We start from the raw sequence: 17,956 nt of genomic DNA, 5'->3' as shown, positions 1-17,956 counted from the left end.
AAAAAAGGTGGCATGGTGCAATAGGCTGAACAATAGTGCCTGAAAGGTGGATCAAGAGGCAGTTGTTCAAATAGAGCAAGGGGATACTATGTGGTTCAAGATTGGAAAAGGTGTGCAATAGGGTTGTATCCTTTCACTTTATTTATTCAATTTGTATGCTGAGCAAATAATCTGAGAAGTCAAACTATATGAAGAAGAACTTGGCATCAGGATTGAAGGGAGACTCAATAACAACTTACAATATGCAAGTGACACATCCTTGCTGTGGAAAATTAAGATGAGTTGAAGCACTGATTAAAGCAAAAGACCACAGCCTTCACTATGGATTATACCTGAATGTAAATAAAATGAAAATTCTCACAAATGAACCAATAATCAACATCATGATAAACACAGAAAAGATTGAAGTTGTCAAGAATTTCATTTTACTTGGATCCAGAATCAATGCCCACGGAAGCAGCAGTCAAGAAATCAAACAATGTATTGCATTGGGCAAATATGCCTCATATGCATGCAAAAGCTGGACAATGAACAAGGAAGACCGAAGAAGAATTAATGCATTTGAATTATGGTACTGGCAAAGAATATTGAATACACCATGGACTGCCAGAAGAACGAACAAGCCTGTCTTGGAAGAAGTACAGCCAGAGTGCTCCTTGGAAGCGAGGATGGCGAAACTTTTGTCTCACGTACTTTGGACATGTTATCAGGAGGGACCTGTCCCTGGAGGAGGACATCATGCTTGGTAAGGAAGAGGGTCATCAAAAAAGAGGAAGACCCTCTTGGATTGACATAGGGGCTGCAACAATGGGCTCACACATAGCAATGATTATGAGGATGGCGCAGGACAGGGCAGTGTTTTGTTCTGTGGTACATACGGTCACACTATAAGTTGGAACCTACTCGACAGCACCTAACAACAACAACATGGACTTGCAGAATAATGAACAAATCAGTCTTAGAAGAAATACAACCACAATGCTCCTTAGAAGGGAGGATGGCAAGACTTCACCTTGCTTACTTTGGACATATCATCAGGAAAGACCAATCACTAGAAAAGGACATCATGTTTGGTTAAGTAGAGGGTCAGCAAAAATGATGAAAACCCTCACTGGGATGGATTGACACAATAGCTTCAACAACGAGCTCAAACATATTAAAGATCACGAAGATGGGGCAGAACTGGGCAACATCTTTCTGTTATACATAAGGTCTCCATGAGTTGGAGCCAACTCAAGAGCAACTAACAACAACAACAACAAAGATGTCTACACCCTAATTGCCTAAACATGTGAATATGTTACCTTATGTGGTAAAATGGACTTTACGGATGTGATTAAACTAAGAATCTTGACAAGGATAGATTATCCTGGATTATCTGGGTGAGCCCAGTGTAATCACAAGGATCCTTATAAGGGAAAGAGGGAGGCAAAGATCATAGAAGACGGGATGATGAAAGCAGAAGTTGGAATGATGTGATTGCTAGCTTGGAAGATGGAAGAGGGCCAGAAGCCGATGAATGCAGGCAACCTCTAGAAGCTAAAAAGGCAAGGAAATATATTCTCCTCTAGACCTTTCAGAAGGAACACAGCCCTGCTGAAGCATTTTAGACTTCTGACCTGCAGAACTGTAAGAGAATGAATTTCTGTTGTCTTAAGCCAATGAGTGAGGAGCCCTGGTGGCACAGTAGCTAAAGTACTTGGCTGCTAACTGAAAGGTAGGAGGTTCAAACCCACCAGCCACTCAGCAGGAGAAAGATGTAGCAGCCTGCTCCTGTAAAGATTTACAGCTTTGGAAACCCTATGGAGAAGTTCTACTCTGTCCTATAGGGTTGCTATGAATTGGAATCAACTCAACAGTAATTGTTGGTTGGGTTAAGCCACTGAGTATGTGATAATTTGTTATAGTGGCAATATGAAGCTAATACATGTGGTCTTCTTGGAGGGTTGAAATGTGCCATCGTTGCCTCAGCTCTTCCCCTCGCCTGGAGTGCACCCTCCCTGCACTGTACCCTAGCTTGTTCAAGACCAGAGAGAAGGCCTGATCCTTCGAGGCAGTGGTTCCTGTGTACTCCAGGCCTCAGTGATTCAAGCAGATGAATCATACTGGATTCCAGGTCAGTCTAGGGTAGATGAATAGGGCTCCAATAGCCTCCTAGCACCTTAGGAGCTCTTAGATGACAGAGAAAGCTCTAATAAAAAGCTCTAATAAAAGCTTCAACTCCAATGCAAAGTGATCTGTGGTTTGTACTACTGTAGAGACAGAGGGAAATTGTGTGTGTGCATGTGTGGTGTGTGTGTTGGGTGGGGCAGGGGTTGTAGTGGTAAATTCCACCTGTGGGTGAGAGGATGGGTCTAAGACAGACCTTAAAAAAATGATTCAGGTAGATGGGACAGATAAGGCAACATTAATGAAAGCCAACACTTATTAAAAAAAAAACAACCCAAACTCGTTGCTGTCAAGTCAATTCAGACTCATGGCAACCCTATAGGACAGAAAAGAACTGCCCCACAGGGTTTCCAAGGAGCAGCTGTTGGATTCCAACTGCTGACATTTTGGTTAGCAGCCTGAGCTCTTAACCACTGCACCACCAGGGCCCCTTATTATTAAGCACCTACTAAATCCCAGGCACCGTGCTAAATTTTCTAAAGAATTTTATCATTTTATTTTCACAAGAACCTTATAAAAAAGAAGCTTTTGTAACCCCATTTCACAGGTCAGGAAAGTTTGCTAAGTTCATAGAGCTAGTACGCAACTGAGTTAAGATTTAAACCAGGTCTGTCCTACTCCATAGTCTGAGCACTGAATCACCCTCGTGATCTTGTCTCTCCTCAGAGCTGTTTCTAAGGGCCCTGTGGGGGGGTACTCAAGGGGACAGAAAAAAAGAGTCCTACAGTGGAGACCAAAGCAGGTGCTTCATCAAGAGATGAATCCAGATAGAATCCCATGGATAGGCCATGTGACTGAAAGGCTAAGGAAGGAGGGAAGTGGGAGAGTAGGTGATGAAGGGAGACATCTGCTCTGACATCCAGGTGTCAAGCTCAGTGGTATCCTCTGACTGGGGAAGGAACTAGAGGAAGAGTATATTTTAGGGACATTATGGAAGGTCCATCAGATGACAGACAAAGGGTATTGGCACTGAGGTTCTACAGGCATGGCCTCTGTAGGAGGAGGCAGGTAAATAACAAGGGTGGAAGGGAAGTCTAGAATGCAGTCTGGACTGGGCGCTCAGTAGCTGAGCCCCTTCCAGGCCCTAACACTCCGTAGGCCCCTTGTTCCACCTCTGGGTGCAGGTGACTCTGTGAGGAGGACCTAAAAAGAAAAAATGACGTGTGTAATGGTGGCAACAAAGTAACCAGGATCTCTCTCCTATCAGGAGGGCAGGTGGGGAGAGCTTCCTTCCTCTGGCTTAGCCATCTTACTGGACTATAATAAAAACAGCCACTGTCAGTGAGCCCTTCTCATGGGCCAGGGTCTTATCATCCCACTGTGTTAGTTCCCTAGGGCTGCCATAACATATTACTATGAACTTGTGGCTTAAAACAACAGAAATTTATTCTTTCACAGTTCTGGAAGCCAGAAGTCTGAAATCAAGGTTTTGGCTGGGTCATGCTCCCTCCAAATGCTTTACAAGAGAATTCTTTCTTGCCTCTTCCAGCTTCTGGTGGCCTCAGGCATTTCTTAGCTTATGGTAGCATAATTCCGGTCTCTGCCTCTGTCTTCACATGACCTTCTTTCCTGTGCATGTCTTCTCTGCCCTCTCCTCTTCTTATAAGGACATCATTCATTGGGTTTAGGGCCCATCTTAATCTAGAATGACTTTATCTGGAGACCTTTAATTATATCTGCAAAGACCCTATTTCCAAGTAAGGTCATCTTCTGATGTTTTGGTGGACATGAATTTTAGGCGGACACTACTTAACACCATCCTTTCAACAGCCCCACGAAGAAGGCCTCAGAATCCCCACTTTATGGGTGAGAAAACAGGCTCAGAAGGAGAAGAGGTTGTCCAAGGTCACAGAGGAAGAACACATAGCAGAGATCGGATCCTGACATCTCTAACTCCAGAGCCCTAATACTTTCCTCTCTACTTCACAGTGTTGTTTGTCTGTGCAAAAGCTTGGCCTGTGATGTCAGTTTGGGAGACTGGCCTTGCAGAAATGTTGTAGAGGCAGGGTCAGATTAGAGTCAGAACACCTGGGCCCCAGTTGTGCTGCCTTGCTTTAGGCTAGACACTTTCCTTCTGTGGGCCTCAGCTTCTCCACCAATATAATAATGGGACATTATAGAAAGTGGGACAATAACTTCACAGTCCATATATCCAACAATAATCTCCTATCCAGAATATATAAGAAAAGAAAAAAGACAGACAACCCAACAAAAAAAAAATAAGAAGGAAAAAAAATTGAATGCAAACATCACAGAAGAGGGTATCTAAGGACAATAAACATGTGAAAATGCATTTAACTTAATTGTTGTTGTTAGCTGCTGTCGAGTTGATTCTGTTAGTCATCAGGAAAATGAAAATTAAAACCTCAGTAAGATATCACTACACATTCACCAAAATGGTTAAAATGAGAAAAGATGGAAAATACCAAGTATTGTTAAGATATAAAACCTCATCCACTGTTGGAAGGAGTGTAAACTGGTATAACCACTTTGGAAAACTGTTTGGTAAGATCTACCAAAGCTGAACATACGTATATCTTTTTTTTTTTTTTTTTTACTTTTGGTGAAAATATACACAGCAAAACCCACTCCCATTCCATAGTTTCTAGACATAATGATCAGTGACATTGGTTACATTCTTGACATTGTGTCAACATTCTCATTATTTCTGTTCTAGTTTTTCACTTCCATTTAATCTCCTCCCCCTCCCACCCCCAACCTTCTCACCTATGCCTTAAAATAGCTGTTGACCCTTTGGTCATATATATATATATATATATATATATATTTAAATTAAGGCAATATTCAAGGGTGATAATCTTTACTCTTTGGGCTAAACTGTTACTTAGTTTAAAAGTGACTTTAGGTGAGAGTTTCAATTCAAAGTTTCAAGAGCAACTCAGGGCCATAGTCTCAGGGAATCTTCCATCTTCAATAGGTCTAGTAAGTCTAGAGTCTTTAACAATTTCAAGTTCTAAAGAACAGAGAAAAGTGAACAAAGCCAAATGGAATTGTGGGATTCAATTAAGAAATTCAACATTAAGAGTTTTGGAATTTCAGAGCAACGGGATAGTAAAAAACACATAGAATTTTCCAAGAGACAGTCAGAGAACTTCCCAGACTTGAATAAGAATCAAGCTGGCAAATCCAGGAAGCTAGATGAACCCCAAGCAGAAGGCATATAAACAGGGCTATGTCATGACACATTGTAATAAAATTCTTGAAAAACAAAGAGAGAATTCTGAAAGCAGCAAGAAAAAAGCACAATATAACATATCAAGTGTTCTGCATAAGAATCAGTGGGAATTTCTCCTTAGAAACCCTGGAGGAAGATAAAGGGGCAGGGAAATTAGAGTAATGGAAAGGGAACAAACAGAACACAATTAGAGACTGCTGACACACTGTGATAAATGTAACTAGTGTCACTGAACAATTTGTGTGCAAAGTGTCAAATGGGAACCTAGCTTGCTGTGTAAACTTTCACCAAAAACTCAATAAAATATTATTTAAAAATAAATAAAGAGAATGTTGACACATTGTTAAAAATGTAATAAAAAAAGAAAGAAAGAAAGAAACCTTGGAGGCCAGAAAACAATGGAGTAACATACATAAAGTACTGAAGGAAAACAATTGTCAACCAAGAATTCTTTACCCAGCAAAGTTATCATTCAGAAATGAAGGGGAAATCAAGACATTCCCAAATAAACAGAAGCTCTGGGAATTTATTACTACCAGACCTGTTCTGCAGATATTATTTAAAGGAGTTCTTTGGATGGAAAGGAAAGAACAGTAGACAAATACTCAAATCTGCACATAGGAAAGGAGAAAAAAGAGACAGAGAAATCTCCAGTAAAGGTAACAACACGGGCAAATACAAGAAGCAAGTATACAGTATTTTCAGCGAGAAAACTCAACAGTTCAGTTCCACAAGCAATATAACTTCAAGTGCACAAGAAATAAATACAAATTAAACCTATCAGATATAGGATCTGCAATGATTTAACTGGAGACTCAACAACAGAAAGTGAGGAGGGAGGGCTAAAACAGGAATAGAGTTTTAGAGTGTTAGAGTTCTGTTACTTATTATTTGTATGTTAAATGTTTGCAGCAAGCTGAAATAAGTTGCTGCAATTGTAAGTTGTTCAATGTAATATCTGTGGTAACTACTAAGGAAATACTTAGAGCGTATACATATAAGGGAAAAAGGAAGAAATCAAAAAGGTTTAACACAAAAAAGCAGCTAAACACACACATAGACATACAGACATAGACATACAAAACCAGAAATATGGAAATAGTAGGGAAAAAAAAGATATAAGACACACAGAAAACAATCAGCAAAATGAATGAAATGGCTATTTTGTTTTCAGTAATTACCTTAAATGTAAATGGTCATTCAAAAGACAAAGAGTGACAGAATGGATTAAAAAAACATGATCCATCCTTATGTTGCCTATAAGAGAAATATCTTAGACACAGGATACAATGAGTGAAAGTAAAAGGATGGAAAAGAATACTCCACTCAACTAGTAACCAAAAAATAGCAGGGGTGGCCATATTGATATCAGATGAAATAGATGTTAAATCAGAATCTATTATCAGAGATAAAGAAGGACATTACATAATAATAAAAGGGTCAATTCATAAAGAAGACATAAAATTATAAATACATATGCACCCAATATCAGTGATGTAAAATATATGAAAAAAATACTGACTGATATGATAGGAGTAATAAACAACCTCACAATAATAGTTGGGGACTTCAATATACCATTTTCAATTCAAGACAGAACATCTAAAAAGAAGATCAGTAAGGACATAGAGGACTTAAATAATACCATAAGCCAACTAGACCTAATGGACATACATAGAACACTCCATTCACTTGCAAAGCAACACACATTTTTCTCCTGTGCACATGGATCATTTTCCAGAATAGACCATATCCTAGGCCATAAAACAAGTTGCAACAAATTTTAAAAGACTGAAATTATACAAATTATCTTCTCTGACCACAAAGGAATAATATTAGAAATTAACCAAAGCAAAACTAGAAAACACAAAAATTTGTGGAAATTAAACAACACACTATTAAATAACTACTGAGTCAAAGAAGAAATCAAGAGTGAAATTAAAATACCTGGATATAAATGAAAATAAAAACACATTATACCAAAACTTATGGGATGCAGTGACAGCAGTCCTCAGAGGCAAATTTACAGCAATAAGCACCTACATTAAAAAAGAAGAAAGATATCAAATAGTCTAACTCTACTGCTTGAGACATTAGAAAAAGAAGAGCAAACTAAGCCAAAAGCAACTAGAATAAAATAAATAACAAAGATCAGAGCAGAAATAAATGAAATAGAGAACAGGAAAACAGTAGAGAGAATCAACAAATTCAGAAGTTGGTTCTTTGAAAAGACCAATAAAATTGACAAATACTTGCTAGGCTGACAAAGAAACAAAGAGAAGAAGCAAATAACCAAAATAAGAAATGAAAATGGAGATATTACTACTGACCCAACTGAAGTAAAAACGATTATAACACAACACTATAAACAACTGTACTCCAACAAAACTGATAACTTTCATGCAATGAGCAAATTCCTAGAAGCGCATAACCTACCTAAACTGACTCAAAAGAAAGTAGTAACCCTCAGCAGATCCATAACAAGTAAAGAGACTGAATCAGTAATAAAAAGCCTCCCAACAAAGAAAAGTCTGGGACCAGACAACTTCACTGGGGAATTCTACCAAACATTTAGAGAATAACGGACACCAATCCTGTTCAAACTCTTCCAAAAAGTAGAGGAAGAAGGAATACTTCCTAACTCTTTCTATAAAGCCAGCAATACTGTGGTACCAAAGCCAGACAAAGAAACTACAAGAAAATAAAACTACAGGACAATATCCCTTATGAATATAGATGCCAAAATCCTCAACAAAATACTAGCAAACAGAATACAACAGCGTATTAAAAGAATTATACGTCATGATCAAATGGGATTTATTCCAGGAATGTAAGGTTGGTTCAACATTAGAAAATCAGTCAATGTAATAATATACCACATTAATAGAACAACGGAAAAGAACTACATGATCAGCTCACTCAATACAGAAAAGGCATTCAATAAAATCCAGCACCCTATTATGATAAAAACTCTTAACAAGATTGAAATAAAAGGGAAGTTCCTCAACAAGATTAAAGGCATTTATGAAAAATCAACAGCCAACATTATACTCAATGGAAAACGATTGAGAACTTTCCTCTTAAAAACAAGAACTAAACAAGGATGCCTACTCTCACCACTCCTATTCAGTGTTGTACTGGAAGCCCTAGCCAGAGCAGTAAGGCAAGAAAAAGAAATAAAAGGTACCTAAATTGGAAAGGAAGAGGTAAAACCATCTCTATTTGCAGATGACAGGGTCCTACATGCAGAAAATCCCAAAGAATCTACTAAAAAGCTTCTAGAACTAATACAGGAATTTAGCAATGTTGCCAGATACAAGGTCAACACACAAAAACACAAAAATCAGCTGGTTTTCTATACACCAGCAATGAGAAATCTGAAAATGAGATTAAGAAAACAACTCCATTTACAACAGCATCTAACAGAATAAAATATCTAGGAAAAAATTTACCCAGCAATGTGAAAGACTTATACAATGAAAATTATAAAACACTGCTGAAAGAGACTACAGAAGACCTATATATATGGAAAGATGCTCCGTGCTCAATACTATCCAAAGCGATTTACAGATAAAATTGAGGATTAGTTTTTCTATTTCTGTAAAGAATGTTGTTGGAATTTTGATTGGGATTGAGTTGTATCTGTAGATCTCTTTGAGTAATACTGCCATCTTGACTATACTGAGTCTTCCAATCCATGAGCATGGAACATCTTCTCCTGTGATCTTGTAGCTTTATAATTTTTTGTTGAGTGTAGGGCATTTTAGTACCTTACTGTGATAATCTGGAACTCAGAATTTTCTGTATGTCCAAGAATTATTTTCAGGATTTCATTTTACTTGGATCCATAATCAATGCCCATGGAAGCAGCAGTCAAGAAATCAGGCAACATATTGCGTTGGGCAAATCTGCTGCAAAAGACTTCTTTAAAGCGTTGAAAAGCAAGGATGTCACTTTGAGGACTAAGGTGCGCCTGACCCAAGCCATGGTATTTTCAATTGCCTCATACGCATGCAAAAGCTGGACAATGAATAAGGAAGATGAAAGAAGAATTGATGCCTTTGAATTGTGGTGTTGATGAAGAATACTGAATACATGTACTATGGACTGCCAGAAGAATGAACAAATCCATCTTGGAAGAAGTATAGCCAGAATGCTCCTTAGAAGCAAGGATGGCTAGACTTCGTCTCATATACTTTGGACATGTTATCAGAAGGGACCAATCCCTGGAGAAAGACACCATGCTTGGTAAAGTGGAAGGTCAGCGAAAGAGGAAGACCTTCAAAGAGATGGATTGACACAGTGGCTGCAACAATGGGCTCAAGCATAGCAAAGATTGTGAGGATGGTGCAGGACTGGGCAGTGTTTTGTTGTGTTGCACATAGGGCCGCTATGAGTTGGAACCAACTGGAGAGCACCTAACATTTTTATACTTTAATTCCACTTTCTTTCCCTAAGTTCCATTAGGGGGCACTCTAGCCCTTTGGTTCTTCCAGGGCTGATTCAGCAGTATTTTGATGGGTCTGAGGTTACTTTTGTTGTTGTTGTTCTTAATATAGGGTTCTACCCAGGCTCCCTGGGTTTTACGTGTTTTGTAAAATTCTAAGTTTCTGGGTGCCGACTCTGGTTAGTTTGCCCCAAGGTAGCTGATGTTACTGGGGTGTGAAGTTCCCTCTGAAGTCTACAGGTGGGGTGTGTCCTTCCCAAGGAGATTGCAACACTGGGACAAGGATTCCCTCACATCTGTCTGTGGGGGTGGGGCATGGCTTTCCCTCTGTAGTTGGATGCACAGGTACAGCACTTTTCCACTAGCTAAGAGTGGAAGGGTTGGGACATGGCTTTCCTGAAGCGGGAAGGAAGTGGGGTTAGTGCTTTAGTGCTTTGGGTCCTTTCTGCTTAGGCAATCCCGAGCGGGCGCTCCCTCAGTGCCTGGTTCTTAGGTTGTTAGGTAGGAATCCAGCTGGTTGCCTCTGGGTTGCCTGTATGATGTGCTTTTCTTGTCCTGGCAGGTGGAAGTCCCGTGGCTCTTCTGTGGGTCCTGGGTCTCAGTGCCCTTCCGCCTCTGATCTCAGACTCAATAGCACTCACCCATAGCATTTCAGCATCCCCTTGCATGTCCCCAAATACCGCACTTGGGCTTCCCTGCTCCCTCCTTTTGAGTTCCCGCAGCCAATCAGCACCACTTTAATCGGACTGCACCTTCCTTAGTTTCTCGGATCTCAAGTCGGTGTTGTGCTGATATGCTACTATCTCTCAGCTCTACTCCAACAGAGAAGACACCCCAACCCTTTCACTGGACCTTTCCAAGGCTATTTACCTAGTATCTCTGAGCCAGTCTGTGTCCTCAATGTAGATGGTGTCCTGAGTTCTTTGTTCAAGGGTGTTGCCTGTCCATGTCCCAAAATGGCTGCAGTGAGCTGAGCTAGCAGGTAGGATAGGCAAATCTCAGCCTGTCCGCTGTTCCTGCTCTCTCTCTCTTCTGATATGGGACTCACCTTGGTTCTCTAACACTTCAACTGCTGTCTAGAGCTCTGAAATCTCTGTCTGTGCTAATTTTTATTTGTTGTTCACTGGCTTAGTTGGAGTGGGATGTAGGGGAGTGACTGCTTATGCTGACATCTTGCCTCTCCCTTCCATGTACATATCTTTTAATTCAGTAAATTCTACTCATAGATTTCTATGAAAGAGAAGGGTGTTCATTTGTGTCCCAAAGACATGTACCAAAATGTTCATAGCACTGCTGCTCATAATACCTCCAACTTGGAAACTACCCAAATATCCATCAACAGTAGATTTGGTAATAGAAGTCAATTCACACAATAGAATACTATACAGCAATGAGAATAAACAAACTACAACTAGGTGTGTAACAGTATGGATGAATCTTACAAAAATAATGTGGAGACCAGACATAAAAGACTGCCACTGTAAATTCTATTTATAGAAAATTCAGAATCTAATCAAATGTGTTAAAAATGAAGGCAGTGGTTCTCCTTGGGTGTTTGGGACAGAAGTAGACATGAGGGTGGCTTCTGGGCTGCTGGTAATGCAGTATGTGAAAATTCACCTACATACTTATGAATTACATACTCTTGTATTTATGTTATAGTTCAATAAAAAGTTTTATAATATTCAACAAAAATAGATGCTGTTTGAGGGTCCTGCCAGCTGATGCTCTTATGCTTAGAAGGGCTTGGAAAACAGCTAGTCTGGGGAAAACTACTGAGGGATGGAGTTTGGGGAAGACACACAGAGCAATCCCAGGAAGTCCCAGGTGTCTCTACAAAGAACAGAGGCAACATAAGCTTCTCCTGGGGAAACTGAGGTCCTGATAACAGGCAGAGGAAGAAGAGAAATGGTCTCACTCACTTGACAAATGGCCTTTCCTGTCGAGAAGTCCCCAGCACACAACATCTCCTCATGCACAGAGTAGTTCTTGCTTCCAGAAGTCCTTTGTCCATATAAGAGATTACAGAATTTGTTCTCAATGAGGCCCACCTTGCCCTCCTGGAGATGGAAGGGTGGAAGCAGCTGTACTGCAAGGATGAGGGAGAGGTCAGTGAAGTGGGATGTAGCCTAGCAGAGGAATCCCAGACTATTCTGAACCCCAACTCTGCCTTCCTGCTCACTAGTCTCCTCCTAGTGCCCCCTCCCAAACATGGAGTTTTCTCAGCACAGCTCAGCTTTCAACACTGCTTACCATGTCTTCTACTCATTCTAATAAGCCCCTTTCCTGTTTCTCAAACTTTTCCACGAACTTATATTGTAATCCCTCCACCTCTCTCATAGCAATAGACCACACCTTTACTATTACATACACACACACACACATACACACACACACACACACACACACACACAAAGAAATAAGTCCCACCAACACATGGTCCATTCCCTGGGGCCTAGCAACCATCCACCAATCCACCTACCCTTTCATGAATTGTACAATCCATTATCTATCCATCTACCACTAACCATTCTCCCATCCCTCCATCTCTAATCCACACTTACCTCTTCTTCCATCTATCTACCCACTTCCCTCACAACCCTATTCACCCATTCTTCCATTTGCCCATCCACCCACCCTTTCATTCATGTCTCCATCCATTCCTCTATCATCTACCTCATTTCCCCCTCATCTATTAACACATCCACCAACTTCATCTGTCTTCCCACCATCTATCCACTCATCCATCCATCCATTCACCTATCCTATCCACACACTCATCAATATCCATCCATCTTCCAACATCCACCCACTCATCTACTCACTCATCTATTTATCTATCCTTTTTTAGGTATCTTTCAGACAATACTGATAGAGTGGGAAACATTTTTAGTTGGGATAAACAGAGTAAGTAAATAAAATTATTTTAGATCTAGTAAGTGGCATGAAGGAAATAAAACAGGGAGATGTGATAGTTGGGATTGCCTATTTTAGCTCACATGATCAAGGAAAACTTCTCAGAGGAGATGTCTAAGCTAAGTTGTAAATGTCAAGGAGAACTAGTCATGCAACTACTCAGGGAGAAAGCATGCTAGGCAGGAAGAGCAAAAGTAAAGGCCCTGAGGCAGGAATAGCCTTGGCATATTCAAGGAGCAGGGAGGAAGTGCATGTGGCTGGGATGGAGAGTATGAGGGATGCAATAGGAGATGAGCCAGAGAGGAAGCAGGGAGCCAATATGCAGGGCTGTAGAGTCAAAGTAGGGAGTTTGGATTTTATACTAAGCACAAATGAGAAGCACCTGGAGGGTACTGACTAGGGAAGTGGCATGAGTCATTTTTAAAAATTAACACTCCAACAACCGTGTGGAGATTAAAGTGGAGGCATACAAGGATGGAAGCTGGGAGACTAGTTAGGAGGCTACATATAGGAAATGATGGTCTATAGAACCAGGGAGGTAGCAGTAGAGTGTCTACAAGGTGACAGGCCCTGTGGTGGAGATTGGGATATTAAAACAACTAAGACATAGTCCACGCCCTCAAAGAGTAACCAGTCTCTGTATGTGTCTGTGTATTCATGTGAAGACAAGTGAACAAACAAATACTCAAAAAGAGGGCCAAAATGAGGAGTAAGGGTATGTGGGACAGACGGGTAGCTGAGGGTTGCTCCATAGTCCCTTACATGCTGTTTCTGGTGGCTGTTTCTGTTCCCAACTCTGAGCCTTGATATATACACTTTCCCTTCCTGCTTCCTTCCTCAATCCACAGTGTCCTCCTTGCTCAATGAGGGACAGTGCCCTCATGGAGGCATGTTTGCAAATGCTGAGGAGCTGGTTGTCATAATGATTAGGGAGTGTCCCTGGCATCTAGTGGGCAAAGGCCAAAGATGCTAACACAGTTCTACCTGACAAAGACATGTCCAAAATGCTGGTAGTACATCTGTTGAGAAACTCTGTAGCGAATTATGACCCTACAAATAATTCCAAATATGTATATTTTTCCTTAATATTATACCCAAAGCATTTCCTCAAACTATAAACATACCTTTCTTTAATAAAACATCTTATGTATAAATCTTTGTGTACATTTCCTTTCTTTAAATTTAAAAATAATACTTTCTCAACTGTTATTCTGTTGACTCTATTAAGTCTATGAAGTATACAGTTGACCTGGGCTAGGAGAAGAGCAAAAAAAGTTTCAGAGAGGTAAACACTCTTAAGTCATAGTCATTCTAACTTGACCATGAAAAGGCCTTGTGGCCAAGGTAGGGAGTTTGGAGTAGAAGCCATAAATGTGTTTTCTTTCTACACTTCTCAAGCACCTTCTATGGCAATGAAAAATCAAGATGTTTGGTGGTGGCCTGGGATGGGCCAGGCCCCAAGCTTGACTTTAGAGTTGAATCAAGTGATAGCAGATTCGTGGCTGATTAAAATCTTAAGAACCATGAAGACTCAAAGAACCCCAAATTCTTGATTCCAGAAGTAAAATATTACCAGACTTTTAGAACCTTGGGCTCAGGTAACTCTGAATTACATATTTTTAGAACTAGAAGGGCCCCAACATGGTCTTCTCCTCAGCTTACAGGTTGTGGAAATGAGGCACAGCCCTGGGCCTCTTTGCTTGGAGACCTCTCAGGCTGAGCCATACCTTCCTTTTCCCTTCCTCCTCTCTCTCTCTCCCCTCATCCTCCCTTTTCTGTCCCCTTCCCCCCTACACCCCCTCACTGTCCTCGGTGAGCATTCCCCAGCCAGTTATCCAACAGGATGTGTAACTGGGCAGCAGTATATCAGGGTTTGGAAGACAGGCAGGGATGATGTGGGAAGTGAAGTTCACAGGCAGGTACAGTTGCAACATGACAATGTCACTCCCAAAGGGGTGAAACTTCTCAAAGTCTGGGTGGATGATAATCCTATTCACAGGCATCTTCCGGGTGTGCTGGGTTTGTTGGTACAGTTGCGTGTTTCCCAACAGAACCTGGTAGTTCTCCGGGGCATGGGATTTGCTGAAGAAGAAATGGCCCATTATTATCCATCATCTTTGATTAGGGGACCAGCACCCTCTCCTTGCATCCTCCTTTAACTGCCTACTTCTATCTGGGTCCCTCTACCCCACCATGATTACAGGCAACTTTTGTCTTCCCCCTTCTAACAGTCAATAGTCCTTCTTTCTTGAAGGTGATATTCTACTCACAACTTCAGGACATATGGCTTCCCCATCATGTCCTAGAATCTGAAGAGCAGAGAACCTAGTGCTATGCTTGGTGGGGTCACCAAATTAAGCCCTTTTATTTTATACAAGAGAAGATCCAGCCCAATGCTAACTCTAACCTGAACTTTCTGAAGGTTCCCCATAACCCACCTCCTGGCCCAACCACCTTTCCTGCCTCTCTCCTTTTTTCACACATCCTACTTCCCAAAGGTTGCTTCTCCACATGGTTGCAAACACTCATAGATTTGTTTAAAAAAATGAGTGCATGAAAATGAATCTCTTCTTGTTCCATGAACATGCATGATGAATCTTCCAAACTTCATCACTTTGTTCACAAGGCTCATCCACCTGAAGACCCTCCCTGACTCCACATGTCCAAATCCTTCCCTTCTGACAAGCCCCTCCAGCTCCATGCCCTCCTCTTGGAGTTCCCCTCAACCCCCAGGAGCACAGCATCTTCTGACTTTTCTCCCCTGGGGTATTCACCTTTCTTTAATAAATCCTGTCATCTGCCTGAATTCTTCTCATCCTTTACCCTCAGTTCAGGCAACCCCTCTCACCCACTTTAGGCTTTCTCTTCTGCTTCACCCTTATTAAGCCTGTGCCTAATAAGCAGGATGGCACAAAACTTCAAGTCAGGATCTCCCATCATCTATGACATACAGGGTTTCACATAGAGTGTGGCACAGAGTAGAGGCTAACATTACCCAGCTGGGGTCTCAAAGTCAGTCAATGCCAGAGCTCCAACTCCCTGACGTGGGCTGTGATGTCTCCCTACCCACTCCAGATCCCTCCAAGTCTGTTAAGAAGTGGACACAGAGCCAGGCCCAGGATAGGCCCTAGGAGTTAGACTCCTGACTGTCCCCCTCATGTCTCCAAGGTCAGGGAGCCCCACACTTTCCCAGCCACGCAGACTACAGCTCGTCCTGGGCATGTAGTTTTACAGAAGTGCTGCTGGTTGTACATGCAAAGTCCTAAGTCAGTGCCTAGAGATTCTGACTCAACAGGAGTGCGTGGGACATTGAGGACCCAAGATAATCTACAAAGAATGCCTGGTTTGCAGGTGGCAAAGAGCTTGTCCACATCACATCATGGCCAAGACAAAGACATGTATGTGTTGGGGAAGACAGACACAGGGGATCTTCCAGGAGAGAACCTGGGGCCACAGACAAGAGGTGCCTGACTCCAGCACAGAGAGGGCAGGAGATTCCCTGGAGAAGGGGCTGCCTGAACTGAGAGCAAAGGATAAGAAGGATTTAGGCAGACGCAGGAGAGTTAAGTGGTGAGCAGGGAGGGATTCCAGGTGGAGGGGACTGCCAGGTCAAAGGTAGGAACAGCACCAGAGCAAAGCCCAGAGGAGAAAGACTTGGGACACTCTTCACCCTTTTTTCCCCTCTTCCCCTTGCATCCTCTTCCCCTACCCAGCCCCTCTGCTGGGGGCACCAAGGAAGAAAGACTCACTTGAGAAAGCAGTGAGCTGTTGAAACTACCCACTGGGTGTCAATGAGGACAGCTCCGCAGAAGTGCCAGCCATGGTAGAGCAGGCTGGCCTGCCACGGCCACTGGCCAGCCACCACGTCCTGGCCACCAAAGACCTTTCCCACCACCTTGGGCTTTCCGCACACTGTGAAGACACCCCCCCCACACACACACACACCTATGTTACAGTCACCTGTGGTACTCCAGAATGTCATAACCAATGAGGTCCCTCCCTCCATCAAAGGAAACTCAGGCCAAGGGAAAAGTGGCCTGGCCAAAATGACTGAGGGCTGCCTTGGCCTCTGCCTTCATTGGCTGCCTCTGAGGACCTGTGGGAATGAGGGCCCAGGGGTCTGGTGGGTGATGGGGCAAAGGTGACTGAGGGAGGCCACAACAGCTCAATGCAGCATCTCCAAGAAAGACAGCCCCATCCCTGGGCCAGGCCCCATGATAGGCACATTAAAGACCTTATTTCCCTCACCTAGCCTACCTTTTTACCTATTTGCAGGTGACAGTCTTAGAGGTTACATGACTAGCTCAACGTCATGGCTTTTACGTGGCTGTGTCCCCTCTACCTCACCTCAATAACCAGGGGAGAGACATCACAGGCAGAAGTTGGAGTTTGAAAACCAAAACTTTCTGATGCTTATGTGACCTGAGGTAAGTCACTTCCCCTCTCTGGACTCAATTCTTCATTTCTAAAAGAAGAGGATGTGGGGCTAATGATGACAACCCTGGTTCTCAGACTCACCCCTGGGAGAGGTTGAAGGGAAGTGATGTGAAGTGATGTGCTCAGGCCCCATGACGAGGGAGAGCCCTAGTCCCTGTTCTGTGCCCTTCACCCCCAGACAAGGTGAAATGAGACCTCTGGGGCACCACTAAACTCAGGGTCCCCGCACGTTAACAGTCCTGGTGCCCTCTCTCTTCATCCAGCCTCAAAGACCCCCCTGCATCTGCCCACCTTCCGTGGTCCCCCACACCTGGGTCCTGGGGAGAATCCCACCCAAGAAGGACCCCAGTGAGTGAGGAGCTAGACCCACCTTGGCTGACGTCTCTGAAACCACCTGGTTGAGCGGAGAGGGCAGAGAGAAGATGAGACTTAGGCAACTTCCAGGCCCCAGGGCACCTGGCCAGGACCCCAACCCTACCATGCCTGCCCCACATGTCCCCTCCTTCTCTGGCTGATCCAGCCCTACACATCTCTGTTTCAGGGCCCCACGAGGTCTCCCTTTCAGCTCCCGTTGCAAACCTCTCGATCACCCCGGCCTAGGCCATTGGTCACCTGCGCCTTCTCCTCTGACCCCTCCACTTCTGGGGTCAGTAATGCCTACCCTCCAGCCCCTCCTCCCCAGAAAAGCTTTGTCCTCCTCCCTCACCCGGAGCCTGGGAGGGGGCGGGGAGAAGGGGCTCCACGACAGGAGGGGCGGCAGGCGGAGCCTCTCGCGGCCGCATGGCGGCCTC

At 42.9% G+C, this 17,956-nt stretch overlaps 1 protein-coding gene across 1 annotated transcript in view; it reads right to left on the bottom strand.

The window, feature by feature from the left end:
- LOC101345910 (putative serine protease 47) overlaps nucleotides 1–17,947 on the bottom strand; it is an 18,909-nt gene extending 962 nt beyond the window's left edge. Inside the window, exons 1-4 of the mRNA XM_004384253.2 lie at nucleotides 17,872–17,947; nucleotides 16,478–16,640; nucleotides 14,533–14,810; nucleotides 11,735–11,901 (exon numbers count right to left, since the gene is read on the bottom strand). Of these exons, the coding sequence (XP_004384310.2) occupies nucleotides 11,735–11,901; nucleotides 14,533–14,810; nucleotides 16,478–16,640; nucleotides 17,872–17,947 (684 nt within the window). The remainder of the gene's footprint in view (nucleotides 1–11,734; nucleotides 11,902–14,532; nucleotides 14,811–16,477; nucleotides 16,641–17,871) is intronic.
- Between the last annotated feature and the right edge of the window lie 9 nt (nucleotides 17,948–17,956).

Source organism: Trichechus manatus, unplaced genomic scaffold, assembly GCF_000243295.1.
Source record: "Trichechus manatus latirostris isolate Lorelei unplaced genomic scaffold, TriManLat1.0 scaffold00120, whole genome shotgun sequence".
Lineage (NCBI taxonomy): Eukaryota > Metazoa > Chordata > Mammalia > Sirenia > Trichechidae > Trichechus > Trichechus manatus.
This window is presented reverse-complemented; position numbering and strand designations above follow the sequence as displayed.